Below are 15,772 nucleotides of genomic sequence, written 5' to 3'. Positions count from 1 at the left end.
GTCTGTTTTAATGAAACAGAATGCGTCTTCTTCATAAGGGATCTTGACTTGATCCTGAGTGGGATGTCATCATCCTCTCCAGCCCTTCCTCTATAATGCAATGTGGTGTCAACATGCAGGGCAGTGACAACAGCAGAAGTTGTTTGTGAAATAGGATAACCCTTTTGTTATTGTAGGACGCTGCATTGCAACGCAATGGAACCTATGGCGATAATGGTAATAAAAAAAAACGTGGCACACTGATGCAACGGTAGAGCAACCCTTCTACCGTGCAGCAAATGGTAACGACCACGTTTCAGTCTGTATTGGACTACCCTGGTTAATTAAACACGGTAGCCTCTGCCTTTCGCTGCCCTCGGGTAAAAGTCCTTATTCCAGGACCGAGCATCTTCCAAACAAGCGGCGGGTATCATTGCGTAATTATGAAAACACGAGCACAAACACGAAAATAAAAACAAGAGGGGTTTCAAATTGACACTCGGCACTAATTGTACACAACCACTACTTTTGTGTCCATTTCCTGTGTTGCAACTGTTGCACTGTCAAATGTGAGGCAGGGATTGTCTCCGTGGCTACAATCCTTAATTGCTCATTTGAAATAAAACATGAATGTATCTGCACAGGTTTAAACATATTTTATACTATCTACGGCTTATATGATACCATATGATTGCGAGAGAAGGCTTTACAGTGAACAGGTGCCATCGACCATGATGCCGCCCCATATCAAATAGATTGGACAAGGCGCTTCGGATAATCACGGTCACAGATATACATTATACCAAATATGCCGGAGCAGATTGCTCATTTTGTAAATGCATCATCTGTTGTATCTGTGTTACCCCGTGTTATTCCCACAGGGACCATCTATGAGTCAAACTGAGATCAACACAATTAAGCTAATGATCATTACCTAATGTGCAACCATTTTTAGGCAGAAAATGATTTTATAATCACTGTTGGAATGCATTCAAAGTATTTGCTTAAAGTCTTAACAACTGTTAATAAATCTCCCCTAAAATCGAACCATACGTTATCTAACTACTTAAGATAACCTAATTGTTCATTATGTCCCATGTTTAGTTGGCCTTTAAATTGAATTTGTTACAGTTTAACTTATAAACACTAAATACTTAAGAATTGCACAATAATACTAAAATAGTAGCCTGTTCTTGATTATCTTAATTCACATGCAGGAACCACAGTCAATACAACCATGTATACTGTGTGTACTTATTATGAAGCTAGTTTACTTAGTAAGTGAATCATTTTCTAGGTAACTGTTAAAAGCAGTTTCTGTAGGTCTATCCTACTGTAAAGTGTAAATCAACTATAAACTAACTGTCACAAATTATGCCATAATAAAAAGCTTTGTAACAACATAAGCCTCCACAAGAGGACCATCATAATGATACAAACCGGTTAACTAATATGTCTTAGCCTATTATTAGCAAACAGCTAGCCGTATATCACTGGTTAGCGTAACAGCGCTGCTCTTATTCGTGTTGTTTTAACACACATGTTTGAGGTGCGTGCTTGCTCACTGGTTTCTGAGGCAGGTCAGAGTCCTGCAGCACCATGGATTTGGACTGACTGAGCCGCTCCCCGGCGCTGGAAGAGGACTTCATCCGCAGCTGCACGCTGGCTGGCGGGGCTACCGTCAGCTGTTGGGGCAGGGCTCTCCCCGCCTTCTGGAGATTGGTGATTCTGAGGGCACTTCGGAGCATTAAAATCAAATAGTATTATTCAAAAAAAATTATGAATTTGTTATTTATATTATTATTATTAGTAGTAGTAGTAGTAGTAGTAGTAGTATTATATTTAATAATAACAAATAACAAAGTCGTTTGTCTTTTTCCTTTTTTGAAATTGTTAGCCTATGTGTGTTATACCAGCAACCACACGTCAGCACTGTTGCTAACTTGCGATTATTCTTTTTTTAATTTCAAGCACTACTGTTAGAGGAAATGTGTTTTATTCTGTTCTTCTATACAATGAAACCTTCAAAGGTTCTATTCATTTATCTATTTCAAGACTTATTATTTGTATCTTGTTTGTTTTATTCTGTTAATATCCTCAAAAAGCTGTGATGGTCGTTGCTCTCCCCTCAAAGGATATGGTTTTGTTAGGTTCCTGTTGAGTGCTGTGATTGCTTCACCAATGCTGTTGTCTTGCAACATGTCTTTGTGAAACCTGTCTACCCAAATATAGCTGTCTTCTACCAGAAAACCAAGCATGTAAGCACCGTAGATGTGCCTCATGCATCTGCTACCAGCTGTTTGTACTTGGCTGCTACATTCTATTAGAATGACTAATGGTAAGCCTACTATTTGACAGCAATGAAAATAATGGCAAAAGGGAAAAGTGATTGAATAAAGCAAATGACAATTGTTTGTCAACTAACAATAACATTGTTTATCGTAGGGAATTCATTGTACAAACATATAAATATAATTCATAATGGAGAAAACTATTCTACAAGGCCTCATGTTTATAAGCCCACTCAAGTTAGCCAAACTAAACCACATTAAAAGCATATAAGCCCAGCATCCAGTACATACAGAATAGTAAAATTGTAACATTTCACTAACAAAATAATGAATGTTTTTTGATCAATGTGTTACATTCTTGTGATATCAATCTGCAGTTCTATACTACCACACATTCACTTATTTTCTGTGCTAGGTTTGAACAAGCTTTTGCATACCTTAATAATCAATCATAATATTCATATAGGTCATATTTGCATATGTTTATACAGTGATGTTTACTATCTTAATAGTATATTCTGATTCTACTTAAAGGTAAGCCTATTACATTTGCATGCAGGTAATATACATGTAATTACTGAACTTACTCAAACTTACTTTACAGTAAAAGGTATTACAACTGAGACAGTGTTGCTTGAATTGATATTCCTTTTGATTGAATTTGTGAGCCTCAATCTTTGTCAATCTTTAACAACTCATTATTTTATAATTTGCCCCAATGCCCACTTCTATGCATTCCATTGCAGTTCAAACTGCAAATATTTAGCTATGACTTTATACAAGCCATAAAACCAGTGGTGGAAAAGGTATCACAAATGTTAATTTCAAGTGGGTTTGTGATGTGCCATGTCGTATATTTAGAACAGTTTACGGGAAACCAATTTATCCACTTAAACCGCGGAAGCAACCAATGCCATGTATGCATGTCTCTCACTAAAATCTGCAAAGCTCACCCCTCTGCTTATGGCATTGGAGAGTGCCTGTTCAATGAGTTGTTAGTACGGTAACTTGAAGGTCTTCCTTCCCTCAAAGGATAACATTTGTGTTTTTTCTTATTACTTTTTAAGCTGAAAGGCAATTTTGAGGGCACCACACATGATCTTAATACCTTAAAATTTATAACTCTTCATGCTCATTTGAGTGCAAAAAGCAAAACATTGCACCCCAATAACTGAGCAACCACAAGAGGCTTATCATACCTCATTCAAAAACAAGCATTAGAACCCATAATGATTCATGTAACACACACACACACACACACACACACACACACAAATCCCCCCCCCCCTCTCTCACACACACACACACAGACACTTAAACCAGTATGTGTCTAGAAGGAAGCGCTCCCCTACATCCATCCATCAACCTGATGCCTCCAATGATTACCAAAATACATGTAATGTAAAACCAATGTGATGATCTAAAGGGTCATTTAGCAGCTTCTTACCTTGTCCCTGCCATCCCCTCTGCCAGTGAAAGATCACATTAGAATACGGAACGACTTGAGGACCCTTCGATTTAGAGGAAGTAGCGTTAGTCACGTGGCCCACCTCTAACCACCAGAACAACAGTTTTGACACGACTCCTGTGACTTCTGTGGCCATGTCAGTTTCCTGAATGTTTTGACTCATTTTATTCATGTTTATTATACCGTTTGACTATGTAACATGGATGCTTTACGGAATACACCTTCTTAAACCATGGATGACTTTTGTCAGACGTGCTTGCATTCAGATTCTTCTCAGTCCTTGAAACAATTCTTCAAGATTCATACATGCATACATACATACACACATACATATATGCATACATATATATACATATATGCATACATACATACATACATACATACATACATACATACATACATACATACATACATACATGCATACATGCATACATACATGCATACATGCTGTATACATACATACAAACATACATACATACATACATACATACATACATACATACATACATACATACATACATACATACATACATACAACAAGATGCATTTCCACTTATTTCAATGAGGTTTAGGTTTTTTTCTTAACTCTGGGTCCAACACCGTTTAAACAAAATGTATTACTGATTGTTTTCACCAGGGGGAGCCAACTCCTACGCCAACTTTCAATATGTGGATGCGATTATCCAAACGTACTCCTCAGTTTTAGTATGATTATTAATACACCCATAACATATAGGCATAGCCAATCGATTTTAATCAACATGTTGTTTTTGCAGAACGTAGTTTGCGTTTGTTGGAACATGTTATGAAAACTTTCGCACATCACAATTTCACAATTGTGATAATCTGGCCCTTCTGGGCTGCCATAACCCATCTTTATCTTCCTCTTTGGACTTTAGAATAGATGAAGGAAATGCAGCTGCAGGAAGAAGAGCCTGCATTTCAGGATTATTGTTTGTTTCATGAGACACAAAACTAATGCTTATGACAGTGGACAGTTATATATATCATATCTGGTCGATATAAACTGCGGTTTCCTACTGGGAAGTTAGTGACTTGTCTTGGCCCTCCCTTTGAACAATGTAAGTTTGAACCCGTGTGATTGTTGATTCTCAACTTAAGGAAAGGAATGATTGTATTCGAGGTTTGCCCGATAAAAGCACGATTGAAGAGCAGTTTGTGATGACGCTATCCATGAGTTAAAGACTGCTTTATATCTATCTACATAGCTTTGATGACAGCCATTTGTGTTCTACGTATTAATCGTATATGTCTTCATAAACATTAATTTACTATAGTGTATCAGTAAACATAGTTATTCGGCTTTGAGCATTTTCAGAACTTTAGAATATATTTGTAAAGGATGGACTTGAGACCGAGGTGATAGCAGGGAGGAATGATCGATTTGTTATAACTAAAAGTTATAACAGAATGTAAAATAAATGTGAATATCAATAAAGCCTGTCACTGGGGCGTGTACCCAAATAGGCTCAGTCCTGAACGCAGCGACCGGGTTCGAATCCCGCCCGTGGTTCTTTGCTGCATGTCATTTTATTTATATTTGTGAATAATAATTTATAGTATGCCTAAATGTAATGTGTGTCAGCTAATAGCCCCAGGGTCCAGAGAGACACAGGCTGCTGTACACAGACCTGCTCACCTGGTTTCAGATGAGCGGTCTGCTCCTGCTGCCCATTCAACAGACAGAACACGCATCAATAACAATATATACAAATATACATGAAACTATTACTTATAACAATTATATCTTATGAATAAAATAGACAGTTCCTTACAGTAATACATCTAAAACCCTTAAACAATAATAACAAATACGCAATTCTACCAACGGGGAAGAACAAGGCTAGGTGTGTCGTCAACCAGATTTATGTAGGCTACTTTAGTTTGTAGTAGGCTACCATGTATTTAAATGTACATAAAAGATGAAGATGTACATAAACATGTACATAAACAAACATAGTAATACATGTGTAATAATAGACCTCTGATAATAAAGTCCCGCCTCCGGTTCCCTCGGTCAAATGTCTATGGGGAATAACATGAGGTTTTGAATGATCGTAGGCCTACATAACAAACTGTAGGTGGCGAAGAAGTAAAAGCTGCGTCACGTTTTGAACTACACACATTTTAAAGTAGTAAACGATTATAAATGCTACTTTAACGGCAGCGACAATCCAAAAAGCCAGTCCAAACTAGATGGAAAATGTGTGTAGTTCAAAACGTGACGTAGCTTTTACTTTTTCGCCACCTACAGTTTGTTATGTATTCAAAACCCCATGTTATTCCCCATAGACATTTGACCGAGGGATCCGGAGGCGGGACTTATTCTTCAGAGATAGTAATCATAATGTGTGTCGTTATGGAAGTAATGTATGATGGATTGAAGTGTTAAGTGTCAATATGAATACAGTGTCACAGTGTTACAATGTAATGACAACGGCAGTATAATGATTACATTGAATCAGTAACAGATCACACCTGGTGCAGATAAACGGGTTTATGATTAGTCCATACGCTCGTAAGTAGCGGTGACGTCACAGCCCACCATGTTCAATGTTGACATCTGTATATTTGTAGTCATTGGTGTTGTTTTGTATTCTCCTGATAAATATTGGTTACTAGGCCTACGACAGAACGATGGCCATAATATTGGACAATTGTCCAACATAGTCTCCCACCCACTAACTGGGAGTGGCAAAATAAAAAAAGACACACGCAACTTTAATAAAAACACTGCATTGGATATGATCGAGTTGTTTTCAATAATTGTGTTTTGTGTGTGTCGCAGCCCGATGGCGACCCCCGTGGTCTCCCTGCAGGAGCGCTACGAGGCCGCCATGGTACTCAGCGGAGCCGGCGACGCCCTGGCCTACAACCACGGACACTGGGAGTTCCAGAGGGACGGCGAGCTCATCCACCAGGAAGTGGCCAAGAGAGGGGGCCTGGCCACGCTGGACGCCAAGGACTTCCCGGTCAGCGACGACACGGTGATGCACCTGGCCACCGCGGAGGCCATGGTGGAGGTGGGCAAGAAGGACCGGCAGACGCTGGCGCAGCTGGTGAAGCAGCTGGTGAAGGAGTACATCCGCTGCATGCGGGACATGGACGGCCGAGCTGCAGGTAGAGGCGGAACTCTGTGGTCCGTGGGTTCTGTTGCTTTGATTTGTTGTCGAGCCTGTAGTCTACATTGTAGTGTATTTAGAAATATATAGGTACATAAAATCGTCAGTTTTTAAACTAAAAGTTATAACAAAAATGTAAAAGACATGCGTACCATAAGGCTCAGTCCTGATTGCAGCGACCCGGGTTCAGATCCTGCCCGTGGTCCTTTTCTGCATGTCCTCCCCTCTATCTATCTATCTATCTATCTATCTATCTATCTATCTATCTATCTATCTATCTCGCACGGCAGAGGTCAGACTGCCGACGACACTGCCGTCTGAGCTAAGAAGATGCGGCCGCCCCTCGCCACATCGGTCCGTTTTTGTGAGGGTGTTTGTCATGGCAGAATCTGGGCGTGTAGTAGCATAGTCTTGTGTGCCCACGTTACTTTTAGTAACATTTCAGAGTTAATCCAGCATTTATATTATTAGCCTATTAACAACACATTGTCAATTCAAACAGCCTACAACCTTAAATAACCAAGCTTATGAATAATGCCATCATCTGTTAACAAAGCGTTTTTTTATTGTCAATGAAAGTCGCTCATCATAAAAACACTGGACCTTTAGGCTATAGGCCTGCAAGATCAACCAAATACAATCCAATTCATAAAAATAGTGTGGAACAAATATAACTTTGTTAAAATTTGAAGAAAAAAAAACACACACACACACACACACACACACACTCACACAGAACAATAGACCTAGAGTCTAAATTAGCTTTTGAGCTCTAGTATATGCTTGAATCAAACTTGCTCAACATCTGTCGAGGTGGACGGAATGTATGATGTCAAGCCATTACGCGAAAGACCTGTGCGCACGTCCATCAATCCTGATAGAAGGGGTAGGCCCATTCTGTTTCACAGGTCATTTTTCAGAAGTGGGACTTGAGAAAATGCTCTTTCAACTGGAGCTTTGGATATGGGGAGGGTGAGCATTTTTACAGCACCAAGTGCTAAATCCTGAAAACAGAGATTTCCTCCGGCATCTTTAAAAGATTCTACCTCCAGTGTGTGTGTGTGTGTGTGTGTGTGTGTGTGCGTGTGTGCGTGTGTGTGTGAGTGTGTGAGTCTGCTGCCTGCTGCTCTGAACCAGTGCTGAACGTAACAGAGGCTACTGATTGTGTCAGCAGGCTTTCTCTGTCAAACGTTCAGCCTACATTCAGCCTACATCCTGACTTGCAGGGCCTGGACAAGCTTACATTGCATATACAGACCTACTTGATGGCATTCCACCAACCATTGCTATTTGTCCTATGGGTGTTATTCTGATATTGAGGCAAATCATGATCACTGTCTATAGGACTACTGCTCACAACAAAGACTAATGGGGGAAAAAATCATGTATGTTTTTGATAGGCCTATTTATACATTTATGAGAAAATATGACATGACATTGAATGAGTTTCCTGTGGGACTACTATTTCTATATTTTTATGAATTAGCCTGAAGCTTCAGAAAGTTTTAAACAAAGCATAGTGTGTGTGCGTGTGAGTGACGTCAACCTCATAGAGCTCGGAAAACATGACCTAAACACAGAGACAAACACTATTCAAAATAGCCTACACATATTTGTTTGAGGAGTGAATTTGCTCCAAAATCGATTTGTTTGCTGACAGCCAGCTGCTGTGGAATTGCGGACAGGTGTCATCAAAATTGGCCCATGTAACAAGCACGCCTTTAAGGTGGGAACGGTCATGCGGTTCCTCTCGTCAGTCCAAGTATTTAAGCAATATCACACACAGGGAGTGCTGTTGTACTGTATATCAGCACGGCTGTGATTCGGTCGTAGGCACGAGGCCGCAGGCCGAGTGCCGCAGATAATCACACCGTGCTGATATACAGTACAACAGCACGACCTCGAGTGTGATATTGCTTTTATACAACAGTGCTACGAGCACATTTTATTAGTTAACAGTAATAAGAAACAAGAGATTATGATTTGTTTGTTTAGTAATCATTTATTTGGCTCCGCCAACAAAAATAGTTCCGCAACTGAAGGGAGACTAGGCTGTTGCCAGGCAACACATATACAGTACATAAACATTCCTAGACACAAGCTCGCTACTCTGTGTCAGAGCGATAGGCTCTGCTCTGTGTCCGCCGCTACTTTCCTTCCCTTCGTCCTCCTCCGAGTCTGATGATGACCATTCATAGTTCAAATCAAATGTTATTTTTGGAAATATGTCCATCTTTACCGTGCAAAGTTTGCCACAATCTAAGATAGGCTATTTAACAGCTGATGTAACGTTAGCTAATAACGGTTATTAGAACGCCCGTACAGCGGAGTGATTATGTCTGTGAAAAGTCCCAGTGCTGTTATACTGTATATCAGCACTATGGAATGTCTCGTTGTCCAATCAAATTGCTCGGTTGGGACCGGTCGGAACTAACTGTTGTATAATGTTCATTATCGAAAAGATCCGCTCAACAGGAGCATTTGTGCCAGGCAGACACATGGAAAACTGACAAATTAGACATATTTTTTTGTACAGAATCTCCCTTCTTCTGAAATGCGCAAACATCTCCGCAGCGGACGGGCGCTGCATTCCACTGTGCAGGAATTAAATTGTGCAGCATTCCACTGTGCAATCAGCACAGACAGATGTTTGTCTTGTTTGATCTGATATGTCTGTGTTTTGGCTACGAAGAACCGCCGATCTTATCCTAAACCAGCCCAATTTTTATCCACCCGCCCAAACCCATTTTTGCCCGCAAAATACATTGCAAAACCGCCTAATTGTATTGGGCGGGAAACCGCCAAATCTGGCAACCCTGATGACTGTTGCTAAGCTAATGACCTATGCTAATGACCCCTGTCAAGGAAAGTTGAGTGATTCACGTCTTTCGTATCACTCCGCAAGTAGTCCGGTAACTTGTCAACCCCAGCGTACTCGGTTGCTAAGCGACATCAACGTCTTTCTCTGCTGATCAACACTACGAATGGTAATTGAAGAAAGTTATTTTTTCGTTCTGGCAAGTAGCCGTGTAATAAGCGGGATAATGTATAGAACGTCGCCTGTCATTATCTAAAATAAGCCCCTTCAGGACGGAGCAAGACACCTCCACTTTGCGTCGGTGTCCGGTTCGCCCTGTCGGGGCTTATTTCCAGATAATGGCGTTCTATACATTATCCCTTACATTAAGGTGACCAGATTTCTGAGACAAAATCCGGGGACATTTTGGGTGTCATAGAAAAACTAAATCCAAAATTGCAAAGGAATTGATTAATAATTATGTTTTTTTAAAGTAGTCAATTCTAGCTGAGATCAAGAACATCCTTAAAATCAGCTGTAAAAAAACACTTCACCCAAACCAAGGCCTCCTCCTTACACCATATGATTTTCACAAGATTTGGGGAAGACTTTAAAATGGAAAATTCCAAACTTCAAGTTGAGTGACAACTTCAGGTTATATGGTTTTAGAAAATATATGGTTTTAAGGGGGTTGAATCAGTTTTCCCTAAATGTGGGTGGGAAGTAGCAAGCAGCTAACCTGCCATATATTGTTGTATATTGTACAATATTAATATCTTATTGTGAATGGTCCTTAACTTGAAATATGTGAATTATTAAAAAATATATACAGTACAAATGAAGGCCAACATACCTTACACCTTATTTACCTAACCCAATGTATTATACATGGGCAGCACAGTAATGAAGTTGGGACATGTGTCATGCTATACATGATTTATCTTTAGACAAGTGTCAATTCCATGTAAAAGTGGGTGTGACCCACCAAAGAGTTTTTAGTGAAAAACAAATGGTTGGACTCAATTCAGAAACAGGAAGTTTTAATACAATGGTCTTTACAAAAACCAACAAGTCACACACACACACACACACACACACACACACACACACACACACACACACACACACACACACACACACACACACTCACTCACTCACTCACTCACTCACTCACTCACTCACTCACTCACTCACTCACTCACTCACTCACTCACTCACTCACTCACACACACACCCCTCCCCCAAGCACACACAGAATTGCTACAGTTGGGACACAACATGCAAATGAATCAAACAGCTGTGTCTGTCAGACAAACAGATCTGTGATCATACACACACATCGTAGATAATACACATATCAATTCAACATTAAATAACATAACATACAGCATGATAAACAGTAACCCTTACACCTTTGGTTCACCAATCGTATTCAATCAATGATATTCCTGCTGTGTTTACACCATAGCTGGCTGAATAGATGCACGAATGCCATGAAAGTACCGCGTAGGTAGGCTACCTGTAGCCTCTCGCGAAGGGAAGAAGATAGTTCTACTGCGCAGCTATGTGCATTCTAGAGGGGCATTCTACTCTGATCGGGGCTTGTTCTGGCTGGCTTTAGCCTGTGGCTGTGCGAGCAGTAAACTACGGTGCGCAACTACATGTCTTTTGGTCAACATTTTCGTTTTTTCATTTTTTCCTTTATTCCAATTTCGGATCTTTCAGTCACAGTGAAAACCGGGGACATTTCCGGGGACAGCAGTGGCCGGAAAACGGGGACTGTCCCCGGAAACCGGGGACGTCTGGTCACCCTACCTTACATAATATAATATAATCACCTGTAGTAAGTAACAGCCCACCATTGGCAACTACTACAGCAATCAGAATGAATGAGTGATGTAGTGATTTTTGGTGAATATTTCAAACTATTAATTGCATCCTGTTTCACTGTGTCGTGGCAATTCCCTTTAACAGAGATTGCGTCTAGGCCAGATGAGATTCCCACTGCAAAAAAGCACACAATACATTGGAAAGCAATTATCCTAGGTTTAATGCATGCATACATTAGACTCCTCTCTAGCAGAGTGAGTCCAGAATACAGGTTGTCAGAGTTATTTATTCCGTTTCAGATCCTCCCCATATTGCAGATGTCAATAATCAACTCAAGTGATGTTTACCCAAGACACAGAGGTGCCTGTGTTCTTATCAAGCAGAAGAGTGCCTAAGAGGATGTCTTCTCCAAACCTGTGACCGGTTTACCTAAGTACGAAGGTTAACACTATTGGTTGACTCTAAGGAAGGCAGGCCGGCGACCCATAGAGAAGGGAAGGTGGGACCGCTGACCACAGCACAAGGGCATTGATTCCGAGGAGGAAGGTGGGACAGCTGACCAGAGCACATGGGATAACATTTTGACGACATCGCGCACGTGTGAGGTGGCTGAATCAAACACAAAGGTCAATGAATAGTCGACTCTGGGGAAAGGCAGGATGGCAAGACAATACGCGAAAGGATAAATAATAATAATAATAATAATAATAATAATAATAATAATAATAATAATCATAATAATAATTTTAAAAAAAAAGGCTGACACTAATCACAAGTAACCGCTGACCACTGTGCCCCCCCCTCCCCCCCCCCCCCCAGGCCTGACCTGCATCTCCAACGTGGAACTGCACGAGCGACGCAAGGACGGGGACCCCCGCATCCCCTTCAACCGGTGGGGCGGGGGCTGCGGCGCGGCCATGCGCGCCATGTGCATCGGCCTGCGCTTCCCCGGCCCCGAGCAGGAGAGCCACCTGATCGCCGCGAGCGTGGAGAGCGGCCGGCTGACCCACCACCACCCCACGGGCTACCTGGGCGGCCTGGCGGCGGCGCTGTTCACCGCCTACGCCGTCAGGGGCGCCCCGCCCGTGGAGGCGTGGGGCCGGGGCCTGATGGAGGCGCTGCCCCGGGCCATGCAGTACGTGGTGGAGACGGGCCACTGCGTGGAGCAGAACGTGGACAGCTGGTGAGCCGGCCGTCTCGCGTGTCACTCGTGAGGGAGCGATGAACAGAGCTACGCTCGCCCTTTGCAATCACTTTGAGAAGAACAGCAGCAGAAGCACATTTCCAAATGGTCACATTTTGCTGAAATGTTAGGTGCATTTTTATGACTTAACAATATAAAACAATAAGTTTCGGCACCTTGTTTTTCACTGAATGTCTATTTTAAAAATCAATGCCTAAAATATATGTGGAGTAACTTATTATTTTAAACATTATTCTATTTGGGCATTCTTTTATACTGCAAAGCCACGATATAATACCCTGGAAATACAGAGTTCTCGCAAGAGCACAATTTGAATTTGCTCAGCGAGTCAGTCTGGGAACAAGCAATATACTCACTCCCCGATTCCCCTGGCCCAGAACATTAACCAATCACATCCGTGTATCTGATATAGGCGGGCCAAAAGCTTTGCTGTTTTACCGACCGGATACGGCAAGAGTCTTATCTATTGGTTAGCTCCGCTGGTAGCTTGGCGTATGGGGCTCTGGATACGTCACCCCTTGTATTCTTCTGATTGGGCGTAATGCTATCCAATTGCGTGCAGTGATATTTTCAAATGCATGCTTGGTGCCGCCCCTCGAGTTTGTTTGTTTTCATTACTCTTTGCCAGACCCTACAGCTCTCTAGATGTGGGTCTGGATTTCCAGGCTAACGATATAACAATAATATCGATAATATTAATGATAATATAACCAATTCAGCTCGAAACCTTGGAGCTCCATGCAGCTGCATCCATCCAGCCCCATTGTCAAGCCAAGAACGCAACCTTAAATAGAATCTATTGACTTGTTTTTGATGCTACGTGACGCTTAATCTTCATATTACCTTACTTCCACATTGAATGCTGTTCATGGTTTACTATGGACGTCAAAGAACAACTTTTAACACGAGCACAACAACTTATCTCAATTCTGAGTGGTAGCGGTGACTTCAAACAGACTTTGTGTGATGAATCCCTGTTTCGCAGGGACTACTTTGAGAACGCGTGGCGGACGTACCTGAGCCAGCGGGGCATCTTGGAGGGGACGGGGAAGGCCTGCTTCCCGGAGAGCTACGGCGTGAAGGAGCGCGAGAAGTTCTACGCCACGCTGGCCTTCACCAACTGGGCGGGGTCCAGCGGGCACGACGCCCCCATGATCGCCTACGACGCCCTGCTCTGCGCCGGAGACTCGTGGGAGGAGCTGGCCAATCACGGCTTCTTCCACGGCGGCGACAGCGACTCCACGGGCGTCATCGCGGCCGCCTGGTGGGGGGCCACGTACGGCTTCAAGGGGGTCCCACAGTGCAACTACCAGCACCTGGAGTACCGCAAGAGGATGAGCAAGGCAGCACTGCGGCTGCTGGAGCTCAGCTCCAAGCCTTTCAGCCAAGAGGCGTGAGGGGAGACTGAGCGTTCACATTCAAGTTCTGTGGTTTACAAACATTGGAGCACATTTACATGTGCGGTAATATGATACAATTGATATTGACAATGAAATGGATGTGAGATTTTAGACAAACTCTTAGCATTGTAAAAATCAAATTGAACACATTACTCTAATTCTGAAATTGCTGCATTGGCAGAGGATTGATTTCAAAACACTGCTCCTCACCTACATATCATTAAACGGTTAAGGGCCAAAGTATATCACTGAAATGCTTCTGCTTTATGAACCCTCTAGACTTTTAAGATCAGCTAATTGTTCTCAGAGTCAAAAGGAGTAGCATTCAGCTACTTTGCAACACAGAGCTGGAATAAACTTCCAGAACATCTAACTTGCTCCCACCCTGACTACATTTAACTCAAGGTTAAAAACGTTCATGTTCACCTTTGCTTTCTGCTAAACTATATGCCACTTTAACTTATTCAAATGTCTTTCATGCATTCTTTTAAATCCTGTTTTCATGTATATTAGTGATTATTTTATTTATTCTTTTATTGATTCTTTTTTTTATAATAGTTGTAAAATGTCTTATATGCACATTTGACTTGACTTGGCTCATTTATGCCTTTTCTGCTAAAATAATTAAATAATAATAAAATCATATTTTTTATGGATTAACTGTTACATGCTAACTGTTATTATTGAATATGCGTACTTCACCAATTATGAAAGGGAACGTAACAATTGTAGCAATATACTTCACCGGCAGATGGCAGTATATCCCTAAAAGACAATCCAGGCATAGCAGGCCTCCCTTATGGGTTCACCTCATTTGAATAACTTTGCACTAATCAGTACCCTATGCTGTTTATGTACAAATAAAATCTGAATTAATTTACTTAGTATAACCTTCAATATTTTTAGTAATTTACATGACACATTTCATTTTTTGAGATTGTATACTTTTACCCTCATGATGAATATGTCACAAAACTATGTGTGACCCTAGAGCTAAAGGGGCCATAGGTTTCTTTAATTCAAATGATGCAATCCTATTAATAAATAGGCTGACTTTTATCTTAGTGGGAAGCCGTTCAACAACCACATGTGGAAAGTTAACAGAGGTTAGGGGACTCTCCGTTTTTCTTGTTGCTGTGACATCTGTGGCGACAGGACGCCAGGGGGCGCTAAAGATACCCACGAGTCTTCTGGAGCTTCTTTAGAACTCGCCTTGAGATATGCTTTAGGGAAAGAGGGTCACGTGTAACATGAGGATGGATTCTGCCGAGTAAGGCAGACAGGACGATTTGGCGACTGTGCAAGAGAAGGAGAAAATGTCCCAAATCATTTTTTACTGGTGATAACAGCAATTCAGAATCAAGAATGTCCCCAGCCTTGCCCTGATAGGATTAAGAAATAACCGTTAAATAGAAGGTCATATTGTTGAAATGCTTATATTTGTCCTACTTCATTCTGATAACATTTATATATACATAACATCAGTGCCATTTTTTGCATTGATTCCAGTCGAGGTCTGCCTTTGTAAACCTAAATCCAACTGTGTAATCAACACAGCTGTTTACAGCTGCATTCAAACCCCAGGTTCAGAGGGCAGGCATCTGTCTCCCCAGCAGAAATGTTCACTTTGTTTACACCTGGCCTCGGTTTCTCACAAGTC

General features: G+C 41.6%; 3 protein-coding genes across 3 annotated transcripts in view; 2 read left to right on the top strand and 1 right to left on the bottom strand.

The window, feature by feature from the left end:
• The window catches only part of arhgap15 (Rho GTPase activating protein 15), a gene marked incomplete at its 3' end in the record, with an annotated part of 35,999 nt that extends 32,265 nt beyond the window's left edge, over nucleotides 1-3,734 (bottom strand). The window contains 2 exon segments of the mRNA XM_084478848.1: nucleotides 1,545-1,716; nucleotides 3,718-3,734. Coding sequence (XP_084334974.1) covers nucleotides 1,545-1,716; nucleotides 3,718-3,731 — 186 coding nt within the window. The 5' untranslated portion in view covers nucleotides 3,732-3,734.
• The window catches only part of LOC311358254 (uncharacterized protein), a gene marked incomplete at both ends in the record, with an annotated part of 150,307 nt that overhangs the window by 94,662 nt on the left and 39,873 nt on the right, over nucleotides 1-15,772 (top strand). The gene's annotated exons all lie outside the window — the stretch shown is intronic.
• Nucleotides 4,654-14,778, top strand: LOC311358511 (ADP-ribosylhydrolase ARH1-like). Its single transcript, XM_084478557.1, has 4 exons — nucleotides 4,654-4,820; nucleotides 6,548-6,879; nucleotides 12,328-12,691; nucleotides 13,698-14,778. Exons 2-4 carry the CDS (start codon nucleotides 6,552-6,554, stop codon nucleotides 14,107-14,109), a joined length of 1,104 nt encoding a protein of 367 aa, XP_084334683.1. The 5' UTR covers nucleotides 4,654-4,820; nucleotides 6,548-6,551; the 3' UTR covers nucleotides 14,110-14,778.

Source organism: Micromesistius poutassou, assembly GCF_964030765.1.
Source record: "Micromesistius poutassou genome assembly, chromosome: 14".
Lineage (NCBI taxonomy): Eukaryota > Metazoa > Chordata > Actinopteri > Gadiformes > Gadidae > Micromesistius > Micromesistius poutassou.
Note: the sequence above shows the minus strand (reverse complement) of the source record. Positions and strands in the feature narration are given on the sequence as shown.